Here is a 23,004-nt window from a genome sequence, read left to right as displayed (position 1 = left end):
AGGGAAGCAGGGGCAAGATTTCAATAGGTCACTTGTTGTCCATGAAACCTTTAAAACTCAATAATCAGTGATTGTTTTCATATAGGCATACTTTCAACAGTGCCTGGGTTTCCATCAACTTTCTTCCAGATTATTAATGCATACAGAACAACTCTGTCAGCAATGTTTCAGGTCACTCTGCCTTTAGCCAGTCACAAGGTACAAGACAGACTGTTAATGACTTCTAGCTTCTCACATTGTACAGGAGATCACTGCTGACTCATGCCTGAATATGTGTGAGCTGTGCCACTCTCTGTAACCACATTCCACCAGGTATGGCCAGACCTTCCACCAGTTCTAAAGTAGCCAAGTGGATCCTGTTGCCATAAAACAGGTATTCTCTCTGTGGTCAAGGTGTATACCTGCCTTGAAACACGGATCTATGAGAAAAACATCCGAAGTCAAAAGGTTCAACTTCAAGAGCAAATTGCAAAGACAAAACTTGCACTCCCTTGTGCTGCAAGGTGGAAAGGTGATTAAAAATATGAATCCAGAACTAGGCAACAGAATTTTACATTGAGAGCCAGGCTGATCAGGGATGATGTCGGGAAGCTCTTCCTTGCACAGAGCTAGGTGGCAAGGTTGGAGGAAATAGGGGTGATCCAATAGAATATTTCAAAACTGAGATCAGTAAATTTTGTTGACTCCCTCTAGCTGGCCTTGATCAGTCATAATGGCTACACGGAATCAAGACATGTCATCTGAGTGGGAGAAAGAATTGGCAGCTAATCCCAGGTTCTCAAATATTCCATACTGGAAGGTCAGAGTAATTAGGATCAGAAGGCAAGAGGAATTGGGAGCAGCTCTTTTTCCTCAATACTGGACCACACAGAAATGAAAGAGAAAAATGAAGAAAATTTCTCAGAAAATGAAATTAAGATCATTTCTTTTATATTGTTTCATAAATAAATTATTCCAATTGAAGTGTTTGGGTAGTTCGTTGGGGCCAAGAACACACAAGAACAATTGGCAGAGATAAATGCCAAGCATCATTTATCTCTGAAAATGCACGAATGTACAGAATTGTACAAAGTGCAGAGATGCTGGTGAGTGGAAGAGCTGAAGGAGGTGATCGAGCCAGGGCAGGCAAGAATACAGAGGGATTTAAGCACAATGCAAATCTTAAACTGAGGAAATGGTGGACTGACAGAGGGAACCAATATGGATCAGCAAATGCAAGGACAAAAGGTGAGAACAGAGGAATGAGCAGGATATGGTGTTATCTGGGACCCCAAATGTAGGCACCAGAACTTTGGAGGAGCTGAAATTTATGGATTTATCTGGGAGAATAATGAGCCAGGGCTGCCTCTTATGCATCCTTTCCTCACAGACTCACTAGCCCAACATCTGAACTTGCTTGCTGGACCGTGGTTCAATTGGGGGAACACATATTAATTGAGGGTCAATATGCTTAGCAACATTTAAGATAAAATGCTTAATGAAATTTAAAATAATTTTCAAAGAAAATGCAATACAATTAAAATGTCTGTCACGATTCTGTTGGTTGCTCTCTCCTCTGGGCAGAAGGTACCAGCTCAGGATCCACACCACAGACTTGAGTGTAAAGTTCAGCTGACACTCTCCATCCAGGACTTAGAAAGTACTACACTGTCAGAGATGCTTTCTTTAAAATGACAGATCAGACAACATATTAGATGATTTGCCTTCTCTAATGGATATCAATGATCCTTGGACCCATTTAAGGAAGAGCAAGGGAGTTTGTCGTAATATTCTGATGGTTATTTAATCCTCATTCAACAACATCAAAACCAGTTCAAGTTATGTCACTAGTTGTGGGATTCTGCTGTGTGCAAATTACCTCCTTTACATCAGTGACTCTATCTGCAAAGCATTTCATTGGCTGTAATTTTTTGTAGAACATCCTGGTGGTATATAAATATAAATTAACTCTTACTAAAAAAAATCTGGAAATGCCAGTACATTAGCTGGAAAGGAAAATGCTGGAGAGGTTAAAGCTGAAGTTTCAGTTGGATGGATTGGAGAGTAGGCATGAAAATTCAACCGACCACTCTCCCAATGAAGCACATGAAGAATAATGTAAGAAGGGCACATCTTGGAGGGACCCTCATTACTGCACCATGATGGTTGAAAACTCAAAACTTTCACTTAATCTGCAAACCGGTGTGTTCGGGCACTTTCAGAAAATAATGAGAGCGAGGTCAGTGCAGGGGGCTGAAGGCAGCATGTGGGACAGCAAGGAAAGCTCAGCTGATGGGAAAGGCTGGGGAAGTTTCTGCATCTTTTACTGCACTGCACCCCCATCCCAGCACTCCTCCCTTGCCTTTGCTTCCAGTGCCACTAAGTTATACAGAGCGCTGGGTTTGAACCCCATTGAGCGAGAAGTACACTGAAATCACAGAATGGCATTTGAAAGCCAGAAATAGAGAGGAAAAAGAGAGTTAATATATTAACATGAAGTTTTATTCATTGCCTGGTCAGGGGATGCAAGTTCTGCCTTTACATTGCAAGCAGGTACTTCTTGGGCAAGATGTTAAACTGCAAAACAGACACAGGGCTGGCACACCTATGTCTCTTCCAACAAAAGGATTATATTGTGATTGCTTTTATTCTTAAACCTGTGACTTCTGTGAGAACATCAAGGAACTACACCTCTCCCTTTGCAAAAATGATTCTGTACAAAATTTAATAACTGAACATTAAAAAGCAGGTACTAAGCAAATGTAGGGACCCAAGGACATCTCAATAATAAGCTCATTTTCTGTTGCTTTGATGATGATGTATTTCAGCTCCCAGAACAGCTCAGATGTATCTATACTGCACTATCTAGCTTATTCCTCAAATGCTTTGAATCAAGGGATGTTTCAATGGTTCACTATGTTCCTCTACTTCTCCAGAGAGGTTTGCAATGAACTTCTGTTGAGGGTGTAATGGGGAGCTGTGGCACAGACGTGGGTTTTAGCTATCTCATGTTATGATTAATAACCAGCCTCAGTTCATACCTCCTGAGGTGAACTATCTCAGACGGTCACTGCTCTATCTGGCAACTCATGAGGCTGGGGGTGGGGGATTCACACTCACTCTTTTGCATCCATACAGTGCAAAGAACAAGATAAAATATGCTTCAATAAAAAAGGATGATTCATTTTAAATAAGTGTAAAAAATGTGCCAGGAAGTCTTTGACAGCAGAGTTAAAGCAACTTTCCCTTGGGTCAATTATCTGTTCGAAACAAAAAGAAATTCAATCATAGGTAGTTCAGTTGTGGGGGGCAGCTAGGTGTGCTGTGGGGAGACTGTCTCAATCCCACTCTCAATCAGACACTGATAGGATGAAGTCTAAGCAGGCTTGACTAGATTGCATTGCTCCCTCATTAAGCCAGAACATCTAAAAGCAGAACATTTTTTTCTGTTCCTTGTTTAGTTCCTTTTCACCAGCCTGTTATCAGTGTACAATGTGTACAGCCTATGTTTCCTTGAATTGGCCCACTGTGTCACAATGACCTGAGTGAATAAATTCTTACCATCGCAAAGAGTCTAATGATCTCTGGCCTCGACTGTGACATACACACACACACTCAACTAAACTGCCCAGTTACCAGATGCCTTACTCAGCAACTCATTAGTCACTGAGGTTACTTCCTGGCTCCTCACTCTGGAGTGGGAGTCTGCACAATGTTCTGCTCCAAAGCTACTTCTCGTAGTGGTTAATCAAAAGGGGCATGATACTGTGTCAACCTCCTTCAAACATGCACAAACTATAGGCAGACCAGCTAAAAAAGGTTAATTGAAGAATGGTGACCAACATTAATCTCTTATTACTGCTTATTCAAACTTAATAATAATGGTATTATTCTGGTAGTGTCCCCCAAAATAGTCAGTGGGAGTCAGAATATAATTTGCAGCTCTAATTAGAAATAACTAAGTAATCTGCACTATGATACTGCACTGCCATTATGCCCAAAAACCTTACAGAAGATGCTGCTTAACTGCTGGTTAAAACATGCTGATAAATTACCTGGAATGGAAGGCTGGCACAAGATGTAAAATAATTGTTGAACGCAGAATTGGAAATCCACCGATTTCAGAAAAAAATGATCAGTGACAGTTAAGACTGAATGCAAGTCGACAAGAGCTGGATTTGTAGGTTAAAGAATACATTGCCAGAATGATATTCTGTTCATTTCTGGTTCATTTTCTTCCTATGCAACACTTTCAAGAAGTACCAAAATAAGCCTTTTTTTGACTAATTTTGTTCATCAGTTAACATGTGTGTTTAATCATGGTTCCGCATGGATGGCGCTTTATCAAAATCATCTCTGCTGCTTGACTTGTGAGAGAGGAGCAAAGATGGTTGGAACTGACTCCTGATATTTCAACCCTTCCTTTTAATGTCCTTAATCAGTGCAGGACTGTCAGGATCCTGTCACCACCATGTCCACTTGGAAAACCTTGTGTTCAGCATTTAGATTCTCCAATATCACAGTGTTGCCTCTCCAAATCTTTTGATAACATTTCTTTGGAAATTAATTTGATTTGAAGTTATTTTGGCAAATTCAGAAATCTGTACTTAATATATGTACAAAACAATCAAAAGTGTGTTACTTTAAAGCTTAGGTAATCGGGGGAAAATGCAGCAATGTGTAGATTAAAACCAGGACCACCTTCCTGATGTGAAAATGCCACAAAAGAATGGCAGAGTGCAGTCACTGCAGAGGTCTATCAGCAGCAGGAGCAGGAGAGATCGAGGTGAGAGACTCTGGTCAGTCTCAACCTGTCACAGATCAAAAAGATCCCCAGTCCTTGCCTTCCCAAAGCTCTGCCTCTGCAGCTGCTTTTCAAGGGGTTAATCAGGGTCCCTGAGGCAAACCTTGCTCTTTGAAAAATTCCGACACTTTTTACAAGTAAAGAAATAATAAAAATAGGATTAGAGCCAGGTCTTCTGGTACCCTATCCATGCAAAAGGGGAAATAAATCCCCGCAATGTCAATTCAAATGTAAATCTGCTGAGGAATGTGGGCCCATCACTTGCACAGCCTGGGTCATTTACATGCACAGTCTCCTGCTGCCCAGATACCTGCTGCCTTTGGCCACCACAGGTGGTTCTCTGTCCCGAACCACTAATGCTAGCATCATCTCACTTGCTCCATTTACTTAAAAATCTTGGCTATCAAAAAAAAACTAACAGTGTGAAAGAAGCAAAGATATTTTTGTTGGTATACCTGTAGATGAAACACTCCATTAAATCTACCATTTAATAACTGCTAATGCAGTTCACACCATGCTGATTATCAAGTCATATTAGTAATACATACAATTGAAAGGATGATTTTATTCAGAAGCTTTTTCCCTTTAATTATGTTTAATTTCTATGTAAAAAAATTCAACGATTTCCTTGCATGTTTCACAGAATCAAACCATCTCATACAGATCCTTTTGTAGTCCCGAATGTTTAAGACAGTAAGTAAAAAAATAAATAAACAGTTCACTTGCCACAAAGACTGCCATAGGCTTGCTTTACACACACTCCTAAAGTAAATCTAATTTCTCAGTTATGTTTCAACCAAAAGAGTAAATGATTTATCTGGTCATTGACAATGGCGGCACGAAATGATCTGATCACCTTCTGTACTGGTTGCAGCAGCCTTATAGTATTCCATTCAAAAAAAAATTCCTCCCAATAAAATATTTGCATCTTTCCTTCACTTCTTTGCGAGCAACTTACCTGGGACAAACACATTTGTAGTAATATTATACACAGAGGACCATTCATCAGGCATTTCTTAATTTTCAACCCACCTGGTTATATTTATTGTGGGTCTGTGCATTTACGCACGCGAAGTTAAAGGTTACAGAAAATCTCGGATCTTCAAGCAGAACAGCACTACCCCTCATTTCAATAATCTTTGCTTTTTTCTTTAACCTCATCCTATTTGTTCCAAATTTGAGTGAAAAGTTTTTTTTTAATTAAAAAAAACTTCATTGTTCTGAGGTATTTCAAAAATTATATGATTCTGATTTGACAGGCACAGATCTAAATGATCATACACAAATCAACCAAAGGTTCAAAACCATTTCCCTTTAAAGACAAGAAGCCTACAATATGGTTTCTTTTCTCCTTTGTTCTGTAAACACTGGGGTTGGGAAGAAAAGTTCTGTAATCCCACTTGTTTCTCTCATTTGCTGATGGAACATACTCAATAGGTCAGCTCAGTTTCAGGGGTGCCAAAGGTCCCTGCTACTCAATAGGTTTTGCCCTTAAGAACAGATTCAATGCTTTTAGAAATAACAAAAAAAACTTCTGTTATTCATTACCAGTCACTGATTGCATTAACCTTCCAGAGATTTTGTTTTGTTGGTATGATCAAACTCCAGAAAAACTGCTCTCTCACTTCATAGTAATCCTGACTCAAATCACAAACTAGTGACATTTAACCAGATGCCTGGTGAAAGAACACCACTGTATAGTACGGAGAAGATTGCATTCACTCTTAATTCTGGATGCAAATACTAATGGAGTGTATTTTTTTTTGCTTTGGATTATTAGTCACTCCCATTTTCTTGCTTATATCATAAATTAGATAAAGCCACTTTCTACAATTATCACCTGTGTGTGTCTTTCATTGTCAGAAAATAAAACTAATTAAAAATTGATTCCAATCACAAAACATAATGTTCAAAAATATCCCTTGCATTTTCTCCATGACAATTCCTGTAATGCAACAATTTTTCCTCCATAAAGTGCTATGCAAGATCAAAAATATTATTTACAGAAATTGATTATTAATGATGATGACTAGCATTCATTTTTCCCACTACTTTTCGTATTTACACAACGAGGACTAGGAAAATATTCCAGGATTTCATGACACTGGTACCGATTAAGACCAGGGAACTCCGTGGCTTTTAGCTCTTAGCTTAGTCTTGAGTCAAGCAACGGTGTGTCTGTAAATTGCTACTTCCTCGTAACTGAGTATTCTTATGCAAAACACCATTCAGTTCCAAAACTCACCCAAAAATTAAAATCAACTTGTGTGTGAACCATGCTGCGCCACAAACTATTTTCTCAACAAGACTTGCACCTTCCTTCACCAAATATCACCACATGTAAATAAGTAAATCTTCCCACGTACAATGCAAATCACACTTTGAGTTCCATTGAATTTTTGACAGCTTCTTTACACTGAAATAAGCCCTTTTACTGTATATATTGTTTTATTTGCCAATTGACAACATACTACATTCCATTAAATTATTTTAAAATAATGCTACTCAGTTATAGTATTGTTCACTTCTTTATGGCACTGATAAAGCTCAAAGATCAAATGCGATATACAAGAGAATCAGAGCCATAAACAGCTCTCATCTACCTGACCCTCACAACATCACTCATATCAACACTCTGTAGAATGTTGTCACATCTGTTCCACTCTGGGAGCTTCCGTTTCAATGTGAACTCGAACTAACTGGAAGGATAACGATGCAAACCTGCAAGTCTCAGAAAGGGGATTAACATTACAGCACACAAAAGCAGAGGAGCTACATTTTCTCAGTGCCTATTGTTTGTGTTTCCCGCTCTTTAAAGGGAAGTGGTCCACCCAATCAATAAATATCCCCTCAAAAGAAACAACACGAGGCAGAATGAGAATGAGTAGAGTCTTCCTTGCTCAGCGGGAACGACGGTACCGGGTGTAAACTCTTTCAGCAGGAACTGGGTTCCCTCTACAGGGAACAACAATATTCGCCCATTTTAAAATTGATACATGTGAAACAGTTTAAGAATCTGGCTTTAAATAGACATAGAGTATCGACTAGTTAAAAATTAGTCTATAAATTTAATAGTGTCATTAATAGTATTTTCATTTGTAGAGGGCTGGACCCAGTTCTAGGCTGCAGCAAACATCTTTGCTCCTGGGCTGTCTGTTTGTTCCTAATGACCAAACTAGGCATGAATTCCACATGTCAGAACATTGCAAGTGAGAAGCGACCCTGCAGAAAGGTTTGGTTTGAACTTCCCTGCCCTTGTTTGAGCTGTGTCCAAGGAGAAACTATTGCTTTCATTCAGCAGAGCCAAACAATTTTGCAAGAAGACGGGGAGCAGGCAAGGTACGTATCAGTGAGTGCTTGGTACAGAGACACCCACTTCTGTGATTAATTAGCAGTTATTACTGGCCCTGCAACAAGATTTCTGGTCTCCCGTCAGAAGGAGGATGCCAAGTTCCAGCTGCCTGTAAAGCGGCCCCTAGTGCAGGCACAGCACCGGGGAAAGTGCCAAGATAGAGCTTGGAAAACAGAGGGGGAGCAAGAGGAGAGACAGACAGACAAAGAGACACAGACAGACAGACAGTGGAGAGAAAGAGAGAGAGAGAGAGAGGAGAGAGAGAGAGAACCATAAAACACTCTCTACAGAAGACACTAATGATCCTACTGTTGAACTCTGGCAAGGATTCTAGTTCAACACTCCGACCCTCACCACAGCACATAAACCTGCATTCTACCACATGAAGCCAATTAAAGTCAAAGGGGCCCCTCGACATACTATCAGTTTCAGCCGAGTCTCTATCACATGAACTCGATGTTCCGTCCAGTAGAAGCACTCGAGCTACAATTGACTGCATGCAACTCAAAGACTTGCTGGAAATCTCTCCTTGTGAAACTTTTATAGCAGTCGCCTCCTGCACTTTGATTTTCTTCCTCCCTTTCCTCAAGCTTGGCAGAAGACGAGTGTGCTGTACAGAGGCACAGGAGCTCAGTGACAACAAACAGAGCAAATTTTATACCAAAGGAAAACGATACAGCAAGATGAATAGTGCAAGGAAAGTAAGCCAGGAAGGAAATCCAAAACCATTTTATGCAAAAAAAATTAAAAATCAAACTCACCTGTTGGGACATTCTGAATAGCAGGTTAGTCTCGGTGTTCGGCCATGTCCCCATGAAAGCAGGCTCTGTGGATGCTGCTCCTGTGCTGAACTGCATGGAGTAGTTTGGTACTTAAGTCTCTTAAAGTGAAGTCACTTGCTCTGACTCTCTCTCTCTCTCTCTCTCTCTCTCTCTCTCTCTCCCCTACTCTCTCTCTACCCCCACTTCTTAACTCACATTCCCTTTTGCTGCTGCTGCTGATGAAAGGTATTGGTCGGTTTTTGAGCCTCTTGCCTGTCAACACTAAGAAGTGCAGTTAAGAATCTGGCTGCAACTGTGTTTTCCTCGGGGGTCACTACTCCTTTCGCACCTCCTGAAGATACCCCGATCATTTATGCATAGACTGTGACTCCCTAAGCACGCCCTGTACAGCTTAACAGCTGCCAGTCAGGTGTGCAGGCAACAGGGATGAGTCCTGACCATCAACTCACCCTCCCAACGACTCGATGTCATTGGATAGCAGAGCAAAGAACTCAAAGCTCTTGCACTTACTTGCAGGCACAGAATGACATCCTGTGGCAACCCTGCACAGACCAACCGGGGGCTGGAGATGAGAGGGGGTGGTGAGAAATTACATTCAACAACACAGAGCTGAACAATTTAGGAATTTAGACAACCAGAGGAAAAAATTTGTGGCATTTTCTGACAATCCTTTACCTCTTTCGAAGCTGAGAATGATAATGGAAACTCACCCTTCAGCACAGTAGAAAGCACTCAAGTGGCAGTTCACTGTCATTAGTGCACCAATGAGAAATAATGAGCAAATGTACACAATACTGACACAAATGCACATTCCCCCCTCCCACCTCTCTTGCTCCCTAAAAGCTTTCCTGCAAAACTTTCCCTCAGCAAGCACATTCAATTCGTTGCCATTACATTTAAAAAAAAGACAGAAAATGCAGGATTTTTTTAAGATAAAGAAAAATCACATCAAAAATAAAGAATAAAAGAACGCTGAATTATTTCACCAGTGTCCAGCTATCTAGAAGGAATCCTGTAGGTGGACTGTGCGCTGTGTTTGCACTGACCAATAGTGTCACGCAGTAGCTTGCACTCTCCAACCTGGTCCCGCTCCTGCTAACTCCCTTTCAACATTAACTAGCCTCTTGATTCCTGAAGTGGCACTTCGGCTCTCCAGTCAAGCAACATCCTGTGTTTCTGACCTTCCCACTAATGGCAGTTATTTGTGAGCCTCTAAAGGACACTGCCAATAGCGTGCTCTCCCTGCGTCCCGCAGTACTCCCAGTCTCTTCAGCCTGCAGCGCGGCACCTGCAGTAATAGACTCCTTTATTAAAACTGTTATTCTGCAAGACTTGGAATTCCCCCTAGACTGGGGCCATGTCAAAGCCGATATAATTAACTAGGAGGCTCAGCAACGGATCAATTACCAGACAAGCAAGTGATAGTGAAATCAATGAAAGATCATCAGCCACATTATCAGTGTTGCAACTCATTAGGGTAAAACGGAGCAATGCGTTGGGAGCAGGCTGAACTAAGGTAGCTTTCCCAAACAAAGGGCTAATTTGGAGCCCTGCTGTGAACAAACTGTATTGGAATTAGCTTTCTTAAAAAAAACTCCGCAGCCCCATAACTAAATGTGACAGAGTGAGCAAAGCAGTTTATTAAGATACCAACTCCAAGTGCTTTTAGTTCATAAACTTGCCCTTAGAAAAATCAATAGAGTCTGTACAGGGATTATTAGACTGACTAATACATCCAGTTCCAGGCCTCCCAACCTAGAGTGTTCGACAATGAGCTGCCAGCAAGGTCTCAGGGTCGGAGGAATGTTCCTGTGCCGGCTTTTCTTTCCTCCGCTAACTTCGCTCTTGTGGATGTGGACGGAGTAACTCAGACGCTGGCGATGACCCTGTCTACATCTTTCCAGCGCAAAGCTGTGCCTTGTCACACGAGAAAATGCAAGAATTTCAAAGTTTTGCATCATGCAAACTCTGATCTGTAAATACTTTCCTATCCATACACTAGGGAAATTCTTGCTTGCCTTGCTGGGTATCCAGAACCTGCTTTCTATTTTCTCACATTAGGGAAGAAATAACGCTTGTATGGAATTATGTTAATTAAAAACATCGAGGTAAAATAATGCAACTTCTTGTGGCACGGGGTATAAACAATAGAACATTAAAGTATTTAATTTGTAAGATTAATTCTTGTTATTAAAATAGATTTTTTAAAGAGTCCAATAACGACCCCAGCCCTTGCGAGAAAAGGTAGTGACTGGAAGTATTTACAAACACAACATAAAACTAATTAACATCGAGATTCTGGAATAACTTCCGTTGAAGTGGGACGACGTGGATTGAGGAGTAACAGTCACTGGCAAAGGGTCCCGCTCCCTATGGCAACAGGGCAGGGGATTGCCGTACCGTTGTACCGACTCACCATGTGTTACACACACTCGCTAGCCTCGTCTCACCTAAACTGGCCTCTGCGTTTGTCTCCGCAGATTTAACAACTTTCATAAGTCAGTATTGTTTCTGCAACAATTTAACGTAGAACATGGAACATTATAGCACAGGAACAGGCCTTTCGGCCCACAATTCGGCGCGAATGATGCAAATTCAGCCGCTAGAAACGCGCATAGACAAAAAAAATACTTTTAATCGAATCTTTTCTCTTTTTAACGTAGATTATTAATTAAAATCAAATTATTTGCTTTTGATGGGAATTTCTCTCGCCAGACTATGAAAATACATAATTGGAGAAAACTCTCCTTTGTTTTACCTACTTATGTCGCACTTTGGACGATCGTAGGTATTCGTTTCCAGGAGTATTTTCAGTCCAATTCAAGACTTTTTGAGAAGTAGTCACACTAAATTAGTTTTCCCATTTAGGGGAAAGAAAATTAAAACTATATCATTTCCAAACAGACAAATTATGAAATGGTCCTCCAGTTCAACAGTAGTAATAGTATGTTCTTGACAACCCTAAATATTTATCAATAGGAACATCAAATGTTTAGCACGCACTTTAACAAAGTGCAATTATAGTAGAGAATGGAGGGTTCGGTATCCGAAATTATTCTGAGTTCTTCAATCACGGACTCGAACTTCTTACTTCAGACTTTCAGGGAGTTTTTCCTTGGCATGGGAGCTTATGAAGGTAAAGATGTCACATTTAATAATTTTGGGAGCGAGCCAAGCAGTATCAGCAGCAAGGGGTTATTATCTCTTTAAGTATCTGGCATGCAGGGAACTGGGTTAAAGATCAGCGGTTTCTTCATGTGACCCCGTGTGTTGTTAATGGCTCAGAGGGACAGAACTGTCACTGTTGCTGCCCAATATAGCGTGGCCTCATCAACACATGACGATCAGAACACCCAAGGCATTTGGAGGAAAACGCTCCTTTCTGCATTCAGAACAAAGCAAGTGAACCCTTTCCTGCCAGACCTCGTGTTTTGCTGTTCACCCTAAGGGAACGTCACTGCACCGACCAGTGAGCCGCGTCTTGGGCTGTGGCCCGCTGCTCCAACACTGGGTGCAGTACGCTGAGGCTGACCTTCACCTCCCCCCCATTCCCCACAGCCCGACATTTAACCATTTCAGTTATTGCTCACCAGAAAGCCAGCTGCTCTAATTGCTAACACCAACGTTTGCCCATTCACTTCAAACATTTTCAGAAAACTATTCTTTCATCATCGTCTCCTCCAACAATCACCCCGCACACGGTCTTGTGGATAACAATCCGCGGGCGTTGCGCACGGCGCTGGCAAAAGCAAACCCAAAGTGAAAGAGTGAGTCCGGTTGCACACAGAGCCGGGGCCGGTGGCGGCCCTGTCCGGGAACATGCAGATCCCCCTTCCTTTAACCTCACTGAATCTCACTGCTCCCGACTGCAAGCCACGCAGTACACAATGCTTCGGGATGTCCCAAACTCAGAAAAGGCGCTATCGAAATGCAAGTCCGTCTTTGCGATTTCGCAAATGTGTGTTGCGGGGTTTTAGTTACATTTATTTCTCGGTCCAGGTTGGAGACTAAGGGAGTTCCCACTGAAAATCTCCAACCTGGGCAGATAAATAAATCGGAGATGGGGTGGGGGAATGAGGGGCAGATTCCATCAATTTAATTTTGAGTCCGGGAGCGAGGAATGAATGTAGACGGGTTGGAGCGGTGCCCTGAGCAAGATTCAGAGGAGAAAGCTCCAGCACTCCTGGTAATTCCCGAGTTCGCAGACTGGGAATCCAGTGTGTGTTAGGACAATACTGAGCTATTTGCAGGCGCGGTGACAGTCGCTAATCCCACTCCTGCCTCTCGCAGGGGAAATACAAAAACTTGTTCTTGTATAAAGCCTTATCAAAGGGGAACATTTTCCTACGCAGCACTTCAAAACCAGAGGGAACTGGTTTTGAAGTGCTGCGTAGGAAAATGTTCCTCTCGGGAAAAGCATTCTCCCGGAAACTTCGCGGGCAGCTGAACTGGAAGTGTAAAGACTGACTGCAGCCTATCTGTTTCACTGGGAATATTAACAACGGGACATCAGTAATGGGTAATGCACGGAATGCAGAACTGTCGGATTCACAGGCTCTTCAGTGGAGCAGCAGAATACCCGTGCCACCGTGGCTACTTAGCGTCTGCGGAAGAGCCTCTGCTACAGCCCTGCAACTTTTATTTTGTTCCCTTTCAAGTATTTCTCATCTTATCTTTCGAGAATTCCTCGTGAACCCTTTTTCAGTGCCCCTTTCAGGCAGCATGTTCCCGATCAGAGCAACGCAAAAATATTTCTCGTTAACACCGCTCTGGTCCTATTGTCGATACTCTAAATCTGTGCTCTTCCTCAGTATCCACTCTCCCTCCGCTGGAAGCAAGGCCAGGAGAAACTTTTGAAAATCTCCATTGAATCTCCTCCTAACCTGCTCTGCCTTGAGGAGAACAACTTTAACTTCTCCAAGCTGTCCGAACATCCCTGGCAACGCTCATCTGCTCCCTTTCCAGGGCCTTTTTTTTAAAATAATTTCCTCACTGGCGGGGCCGTATCTTAAGAAAAGAAAATTCTGCCGGGCACTCAGCATTTAATTCGGTTCAAATAACCCAAATGAGAGAGAGAATTGGCTTTAAAAATCAGAGGAAGTGAGCGTAGTTAATTTAACCGATGATAATGTCTGCATAATAAAAATAACTAGGAAAATAAATAATTATGCAGTTGATATGATAATGGCCATGTAAAAAATAATTCTCCAAATGGGAGGGAGATCAGCAACGGCCATTCCACCTCTCTCAATGTCCTTGCACTGAACATAGATTGCAGCAATATCACAACTGAACCCTCATAATCTGCTCTTCGTTACATCCGTCATGCTGCACAGCAACTGAGGTGGGAGCAACTGGCATATCAGCCCTTCAGTTCCTGAATGTCCTTTCCGCTGTGCAATACATTACTGACTGCTCCTTCTCACAGGCTGTGTGTTAGGTAATTGTATGAACCACACAATCCACTGGAATCTACTATTTTTTTCTGGAAAAGAAATTATTTTCTGTAACTATTTTTCTTTGTGCCTTACTGACATGGGGGGTAAAAAAAACAATAAATTAGCTCGGCACAATTTACAAATAAGTATTCTGGCAAATAGGAAAGTAAAGTCCCAGCAGTCAGTCACATATAATGGCTGGCATTTTATGGTCATAATGAAGTAAAGCTTTTCTTTGAAAACAATTGTAACTGAAGGATTTCAGTATTTCAGAAATCCTAGAGCTACTATCACCTATTGAGCAAACCAGATTATCTCTGAAGTTTGTAGCTTTCACCATTGAGATCAAGGGACGTAGCAAACAAACTGGCCATAAAAGATTGATTAAATTATGTGAATTGCAATTTCTTTATACAAATATTTCAAACTGGCTATTTTGAAATAAAAATACTTTTTAAAAAATCATAGTTCAGCATTTAATATAATCAGATGTGCTTCTTTCGTTCTTTATTTAGCCCTTTATATACGGGTAAGGTAATTAAAAGCTATATCTGGGTTTCCTCTCCATTCGAAGTCTTTTAGGTGATTGGTTACTCGGTCAACTTAATGACATCAGAGGTGTTGGACACCAGGGATCCCTTTGAACTGACATCTGACGGCAGTGAGTATTGGAAAAGGGAAAGATTCTGTCCCAGAGACTGCTAGATTTTGCTGGACAGTAAATAATGCGCAAATTACAACTGCCTGAAATAGGGCAACCGTTAGCTTGGAGAACATGGCTGAAAGTTTACAAACTAGCAGAAAGTAGGATACAGGAAAAGAACGGGAAATTCTGGAGCTGCTGCCAGAAAGATGGATAATATATTTGGAACTGAAAAAAGAATGTAGTTGAAGATATTTAACTCTGAGGCTGTGACAATGTTCCGGTTATTGATCGGAGAATGTTAAGATTATGCTATAGACAATTGAACCTTTCGGACAATATGATAAGCAAATTAAATGTTATTACTAGTTTGTCAAATAACTAATACTTATACTTTTCCATTCCAATATTTCATTTTTGACAAATACAAGTTCACAGCAAGCCACGAAGATCACAAATCACCGACTGCATTCAGTACAGAAAGGGTCAATCAACTAATAATCAATTATTAATCTTGACTAACCAAAACAGTGTGGAATCACTGGCCCCTCTGTCAAATGCCAAGAGCAAATATCCAGGGACTGTGAGTTGTTACATGGATTAAGTTGGGGGACTAACCAAGTCAGCACATTCCACTGAGTACCATATCCATCATTCTGCATCATTTCCAGAGCTCCCCCTGCCATCAGCCTTTGAATAATTTGTGAGAGGTGCATCAATATAGATTCAGCCATTGGCTGCTCTTCCTCATCAGAAGGGAGAATTAATTCCTGTGCTTATCCAGGGCGTAGGACTGACTGACCTCAAGGTTCTGAACATCAGGATAAATAGCTAACCTCCAGACCATTACTGCATGTCATCACACCAGTGGCAGGGCAGCAACGACCAGATACTTCACAGCAATTCTAATAACCCTTTAATCCCCTGACCATTTTTTGATTGTGACAAAGAAATGTGACAAAGAAATAGGATTAGAGGGAGACAGAGGGGTAAACTGCTTAGATCACCATTCCCTTAAAGTAGATCAACCAATATTTCCTCTAATATATAATGAAAGCAACATTTTTACTTGTCAGCTGGAGGCTAAAGGACAATTCTCTGCTCCATATGTAACAATGCCAAAGGAGACAGGAGTTTCAAAGGTTTCGAGTCGTTAGAACCCTGTGATGCTGCGTGATTTTAGGGAGAAGAATTTCCATTGGAAATTTTGCAGACGTACCTCACAGCAAGAACATTACTTGTAGATACCAGAGGTGATTCTGCTGCTCTATTTGATTCTGATTTCTGCCTTCTTCAAATTCTTCCAGAAAAATGACAGAATTGCTTGTGGTTTATACAGCTAGTTGTCATCTCACAGGTTGTAAATCCTTCAAATGATGGCTCGGAAGCAGATATGGCAAATTACTAAATGAATTCGCCCTGGCTCACTAAATCCCACCAACTTGCTTATTTGGATGTTAGTGAGGCACATTTGTTTAAAGACTGCTGGGATGCTTGCAGGCAGAATTTTGTCATAGGGTTCTACAATCACCTGAAATTAAAATCATGGAATCCTACAATGCCGAAGGAATCTATCCATCCCATCTGGCCTACTCAGCCCTTTGAAAGACCAATCCAATTAACTTCACTCTCCCCAAATCTTTCCTCAAAGGCCTGCATATTTGCCCAGTTAAATATGAACTGGATTCCCTTCTGGAAAGATACTATTAAATCTACTTTCACTGACTTTTCACCCAAACTCTTCCAGATGATTGCAATTAATTTAATTCTAAAGTATTAAATTTAGGACAAAGATGGATATTGTATTTCTTTTTCATTTATGCCTAAGATTATCTGGGTGGGGGCTATGGAAAACAGAGTGATTGTTACCTTGCTATTTAAGTTGGGATTCTGTGAGGACTATTTAGCCTTTCTAGTTCTGAGCCTTCAAAGAATCTACCCACACCTAAAAATGGCTAGCACTTTAAATAAAGTTTATCCTAATCACAGATTATCTTAAGAGAATTCTACTGCAGGAAAAAATATTACTCTAATCTAGACCTGATGTTACTGAGCACTAAAGGGCCATTTTCAAATGAATAATTATTATGAAAAGAGCAGCAGCTTTTTTTCAAATGCTTTCATTACAGAACTGATTTGCATAAATGTCACATTCCCTTCAATCCATAGCATTATAGCATATGATTCAAAAAATAGACTGAAAAACAGGTGCTGAGAAAGTAAGTCACATCTGAAATTAATAAGATACAAGAGACAATTAAATATTTTTTTACATAAGCTTTCCTGCACACACACACACACACCCCCATATAAAGGGTTCATCAGTCTGCTTGTATTGATGCAGGCATTATTTCTCAAGACGATTATTAAATATATGTTTCTTTAAATTACGGAAGAGCTCCTGGAGAATGCTGAAATTTGTAAGCTGTCCTTTCACCACATAATGCACGATGCATTTCATGCATTTTTAAAGAGACAGCATCCCATTCTATTGGTCAGCCAGGGCTGTAAGATCTTAAGCTTGCTAAAGATTCTGCATTTTCAGGATGTCTCAAGTCTAGTAATATGTTTCTTTAAAATGAAAACCCCAAAAGCTGCAGAAGAGATTTCCTTAAGATCTCATAATAGGGTAAAATTAAATGGAGGAAGAAGAATCTATCCCTGTTTGCTGCTGGTTTTTCAGTTCTAACAAAGTTTAAAGGGCTGTGCATAAGTCATCACCACCCCTCCCCCTTCCTCCAGCACACATTCAACTGGTGAGGGCAGAGCTTCCATGACTTTGACAGTGGGTGGAGGCTTCAGAAGAGCCATTAGAAGACTGGGTGGGGGCACAAGCAGAGCCAGTGGGGTAGAGGATAGGTGCATCGAGGAGCAGTTGCCTCCTTCACCTCCAAACCCAGGCACTAAAATTAAGTATAGTGGGCCCCTTGCAATTGCCTGATCTAGTCAATTACAAGTGTCCCATTGTAACAGTGATTCCGAGGAGTAAATTTTCCCCTGTTCCCCACCCCCCCCCACCCCCCAGAAGTCCAGGTGAGAAGCTCAGCTGACTTTGCTGCTGGTGGGAGAATCAAAAGAGCCCATTACTCCAATTCAAGTTCACCCAAAGGATGAGTGGGCTCTGGTATTGGGAAGAAGATGGAGGCCACAGGGAGAAGGTCTGGTGAATAGAGATCTTGTTTGGGAGCAGGTGTTTATTTGACTGACATTTCGGATAAGTGTCACTGGTTGTAATGAAGGAATCCAGAGCTGCAGCAGGACCCAGAGTTGGCGATGCCTATTTCATGTGCATGCGAAGGAGATCTCACCCTTGGGCTTACCCAACATGGCACTTCTTGCAGTCTTGGTCGCACTGCCTGCACACTTCCTGCCTGCAAATTTTGGCCAAGTAGTGATTGAAAGTTAGGTACCATTAGCCTTAATTTCACCCTGTTATTTTTTTATGTCAATCCACTTTATTCACTATCACTTTACTACATTACAATAATTTGATTCAGATACTTAACAATGTCCATGAAGGTTAAACCCTTCCCTCCTCTTGTGGATATACTGGCTATGTTTTTTCACAGTGTCAATAACCATATCCTTCAGCAGTGTAGCTCAGCATGCTATAACAGAGCACTTAGCATAAGCTCAGAGGACAGCACCTCACCCTTTTGATCAGACCTAATGTGAGTTGCTCAATTTTTGATCACTAGTGATTTCCTTGGACAACTGGAGCTGGTAGTGATTCCACTACTCAAGGCCCACCTTCTGGTCTTGCCTTGTTGCACCACTAAGATATTTGCTCCTCTGTTATTGCAGCTTACTTGCCTTCCACTCTGTCACAGACCCTCCCATAATCCCCTCACTTGCCCTGACTGCACATGTACGGCTTTAGCTTCTCCTAGTTCTGATATGGTTCTCCTTCAGCAGATACTACCTGAGCAATTCGAGCCTTCCATACTTTATTGCTGATTGATGTACTGAGGTGAGCTGCTGCCACCTGGGAACTGCTCTGTTTACAGTGAGCAGGGAATGCTGGGTCTTTGGCTACAGACAGCAGTCAGTAAAGCAAATGCTATCTCCAGTTCCCATCACTTGTGATCCTATGCCACAGTTTACTGTGGATTATTAATTAGAAACACAAATTAGTTCATCAATAATCCAAAACGAAGTGAATAAGGTGCAAACTATAGCCACTATGAAGTCAATTAAGTGCATGTGGTGAGCCCAGATAGAACAACATATGAGCAGCTTTTTCTGAGCATTTTGATCATGTGAACATTGAAAATTGCTTTGCTGTTAATTACAAAAGCAGATTTTTTTTTTGATTTTGCTGAAACAATTCCCGAATTGCTTCAGTTACAAATACGCAGGGTAATGCAACATTACTGCTCAGACAATGGCAGCAAATGTAGGGCTGAGATGGCTTGATTCAGCCTTTCACCTGGATCCACGTCTGAGCTCTCCTCACTCGAGGACTAAGCCAAGACAGATGGGTAGATCCAATCTCCCTGGGTCTGTTGATCCTGGAGCCAGGTGTAGAGGTGTAGTGGGGCCCTAGCAAAGTCTTTCCACAGCCAAGTCCCCACCTTGCAACAGAGACACTAGAGACTGCAGATGCTGGAATCTGGAGCAACACATAAAATACTGAAGGAACTCAGCAGGTCAGGCAGCATCTAAGGAGGGGAATGGACAGTCAATGTATCAGGTCGAGCTGCTTCAACCAGATCCAGTAAGTCTGTCCAGATGAATGATCTTGACCCGAAATTTCAACTGTCCATCTCCTCATGGAAGAGGGTGGAGATAAGGATCCAGAAAGCTGGGCCCTGCTGTCACACTGCAAATGGAGTCCAGCAACAGCCCAGAAAGATTGTCCCAGACATACGGCACGTCCACACAGTCTGGGAAATACTTAGCTGTTTTGGGGGGCTGGACATGACAGTTCTTTGTGAAACCATGAGCTTTCACTGGACAAAACCAGCCCAAAACCGAGGATGACTACATCCAGCAACATGAGCACAGAAATCCAGGCAGAATCCCAATGTTGTATTGCAGGATAATATTGAGGGAAAGCCATATTGTTGGAGTGGCTGAACTGTGGGGGTGCTGCACTGTCAGAGGGCCAGTACTGAGGGAATACCACACAGTCAGAGGGGCTACCTTGAGGAGTTGCACATTGTTCAAGAGGCAGTACCAAGAGAACGCTGTACTGTCGGAGGGGCAGTAGAGAGGGAACGCAGCACTGTTGGTGGACAAATACCGAGGAAGCACTGCAGTTTCGGAAGTGCTGTCTCTCAGAAGAATGTTCTGTGACCCTTTCTGCCCATTCAGGCAGTTCTTACTGGTAGGCTGCAGCTGACCTTTATCCCTCCAGCAACAACGTTTGAAGACATTTCAATAAAAAATCTGATGAAGGAATTCAGCAGGTTGAGCAGCATCAGTGGGGGGAAGGAATTGTCGATGTTACTGGTCAGAACCCTGTATCAGGACATACATTAACCCTGATGCAGGGTTCCAACCCAAAACGATAACAATTCCTTCCCCCCTACAGCTGCTGAATTCCTCCGGCAGATTGTTTGTTGCTCCACATTCCAACATCTGCAGTTTCCTGTCCCTCCATTTAAAACAATGATCCAGTCTATATTATATTGGCACATGTTGGAGCGAGGGTGCCTGCTTCCTGCATTAGGTCAGTGACCACATGAGTCCTGCACTGGAAGCAAAGTGTCCTGGCATGTCCCAAGCATGTCACTGCAAACTCCAGTCTGAACCAGTGACACAGTCCCTTCTCTTTATCCTAGTTTTCAGCAGGAAATGGAACAGGAGACGTGTGATTCAGGACCTAATCCAATGGCCATGCACAGTGAGGAAAGAAGGAATCAGCTCTTCTACAGTTTCTGCCCACCTCACAGAAGTGGCACTGTATCTGTCTGTCCAACAGGAACACTGGGGAATGGCAGATGAACACACCAGCAATCAACAAGCCAACTACTTTCAGATGTGCCTTTGGAGTGGGGCCTGTGTGGGTGACAGAGCAAAACTGGCCCTCCTCAAGCTAAACAGGTGGAACTCCATACAGTCATGGAGTCATAGAGCAGTACAGCACAGATACAAGCCCTTCGGCCCAACCAGTCCATGCTGACCACTGTGGCCACCCAGCTAGTCCCAATATCCTGCGTTCGGCACTTATCCCTCTAAGCCCCTCCCCTCCATGTACCTATCCAAGTGCTTCGAAAATGATATTATTTTACCTGCCTCAACCACTTCCTCTGGCAGCTCGTTCCATTTACTCACCACCCTCTGCAGAAAAAGTTGCCCCTCAGGTCCCTTTTAAGTCTTTCCCTTCTCACCCTAAATCTATGCCCCCTAGTTTTGGACTCCCCTACCCTGGGGAAAAGACTGTTACCATCCGTTAGAGGCATTATCTATGCCTCTCATAATTTTAAACATTTCGATAAGGTCGTGCCTCATTCTCCTACGTTCCAAGGAATAAAGACGCAGCCTGCCCAACCTCTCCCTATAACTCAAGGCTTCTAGTCCTGGCAACATCCTCGTAGATCTTTTCTGCACTCTTTCCAGTTTAACCACATCTTTCCTGTAACAGGATGGCCAAAACTGGACACAGTACTCCAAGTGCGGCCACACTAACAACTTGTACAACTGCAACATAATGTCTCAGCTCCTATATTCAATGCTAAATGCCTTTTTCACCACACTGTCTACTGATGACGCTGCTTTCAAAGGACTTTGCACTTTACTCCTAGGTCCCTCTATTCCATTACACTCCCTGGTGCCCTACCATTCATAGTATAAGTGCTACTCTGGTTTGACTTTCCAAAATGCATCACCTCACATTTATCTGTATTGAAATCCATTTGCCACTCCTCGGCCCACTTCCCTAACTGATCCAAGATCCTCCCCCCCGTAATCTACGATAACCTTCTTCACTATTAACAACACCTCCTAATTTCGTGTCAACCACAAACTTACTGATCATACCTTGTACATTCACATCCAAATCATTTTATATAAATAACGAATAAGAGGCCCAACACCGACCCCTGCAGCACCCCACTAGTCACCAGCCTCCATTCAGAGAAACAACCTTCAACCACCACCCTCTGCTTCCCACCTCCGAGCTAATTTTGAATCCATCTAACTAGCTCTCCCTGGATTCCATGGGACCTAACCTTCCAGACCAGCCTACCATGTGGGACCTTGTCAAAGGCCTTGCTAAAGTCCAAATAGACAACATCCACTGCCCTACCCTCATCTCCCTTTTTGGTTACCTCTTCAAAAAAATATAAAAGGTTCATCAAGCATGACTTTCCATGCACAAAACCATACTGACTCCCACTGATCAGACTCTGTCCCTCAGAATTCCTTTCAGTAACTTCCCCACTGCTGACATCAAGTTGACAGACCTGCAATTCCCTGGCTTGTCCTTGCTACGCTTCTTAAACATTGGAACAACATTAGCCACCTTCCAGTCTTTGGGAACTTCACCAGTGGCTAACAATGAAACAAATATCTCTGCATGGGCCTCCCCAGTTTCTTCTCCAGCCTCCCACAAAGTCCAAGGATGCACTTAGTCAGGCCCTGGAGATTTATCCACCTTAATGTGCTGTAAGGCTGTAAGTACCTCCCTCCCTGGTAATATAAATCTCCTCCAAGACATCTCCACTAGTTTCCCTTATCTCTTGAGCAACCATGATTTTCTCCTCAGTAAACACTGAGGAGAAATATTCATTAAAAATCCCACCCATCTTCTGCAGCTCGAGACACAGGCCGCCCTGCTGATCTCTAAGGGGACCACTCTCTCCCTAGCCACCCTTTTACTTTTTATATAACTATAGAATCTCGGGATTTTCTTTAACCTTACCTGCCAGATCCATCTCATACGCTCTCTTTGCCTTCCTGATTTTCCTGTTAAGTGCATCCTTAATCTTTTTACAGTCATCAAGGGATTCAATCTTCCCCGACTTCCTAAACACAATGTATGCTTCCCTCTTTTTCTTGAA

General features: G+C 42.2%; 1 protein-coding gene across 3 annotated transcripts in view; it reads right to left on the bottom strand.

Moving 5' to 3' along the window:
• Positions 1 to 23,004, bottom strand: part of bnc2 (basonuclin 2) — a 550,218-nt gene that overhangs the window by 393,326 nt on the left and 133,888 nt on the right. For 2 of the 3 annotated variants that reach the window (XM_052020461.1, XM_052020462.1), the window contains exon 1: positions 8,897 to 9,019. The exons of the other annotated variant lie outside the window; for it this stretch is intronic. In XM_052020461.1, the coding sequence (XP_051876421.1) occupies positions 8,897 to 8,992 (96 nt within the window). In that variant the 5' untranslated portion in view covers positions 8,993 to 9,019. Of the gene's footprint in view, positions 1 to 8,896; positions 9,020 to 23,004 lie in introns of those variants that run through there. 3 annotated transcript variants of the gene reach the window in all.

The sequence above is a fragment of the Pristis pectinata genome, chromosome 7, assembly GCF_009764475.1.
Source record: "Pristis pectinata isolate sPriPec2 chromosome 7, sPriPec2.1.pri, whole genome shotgun sequence".
NCBI lineage: Eukaryota > Metazoa > Chordata > Chondrichthyes > Rhinopristiformes > Pristidae > Pristis > Pristis pectinata.
The sequence above is the reverse complement of the archived record's forward strand: the minus strand, read 5'-3'. Positions and strand labels throughout refer to the sequence as shown.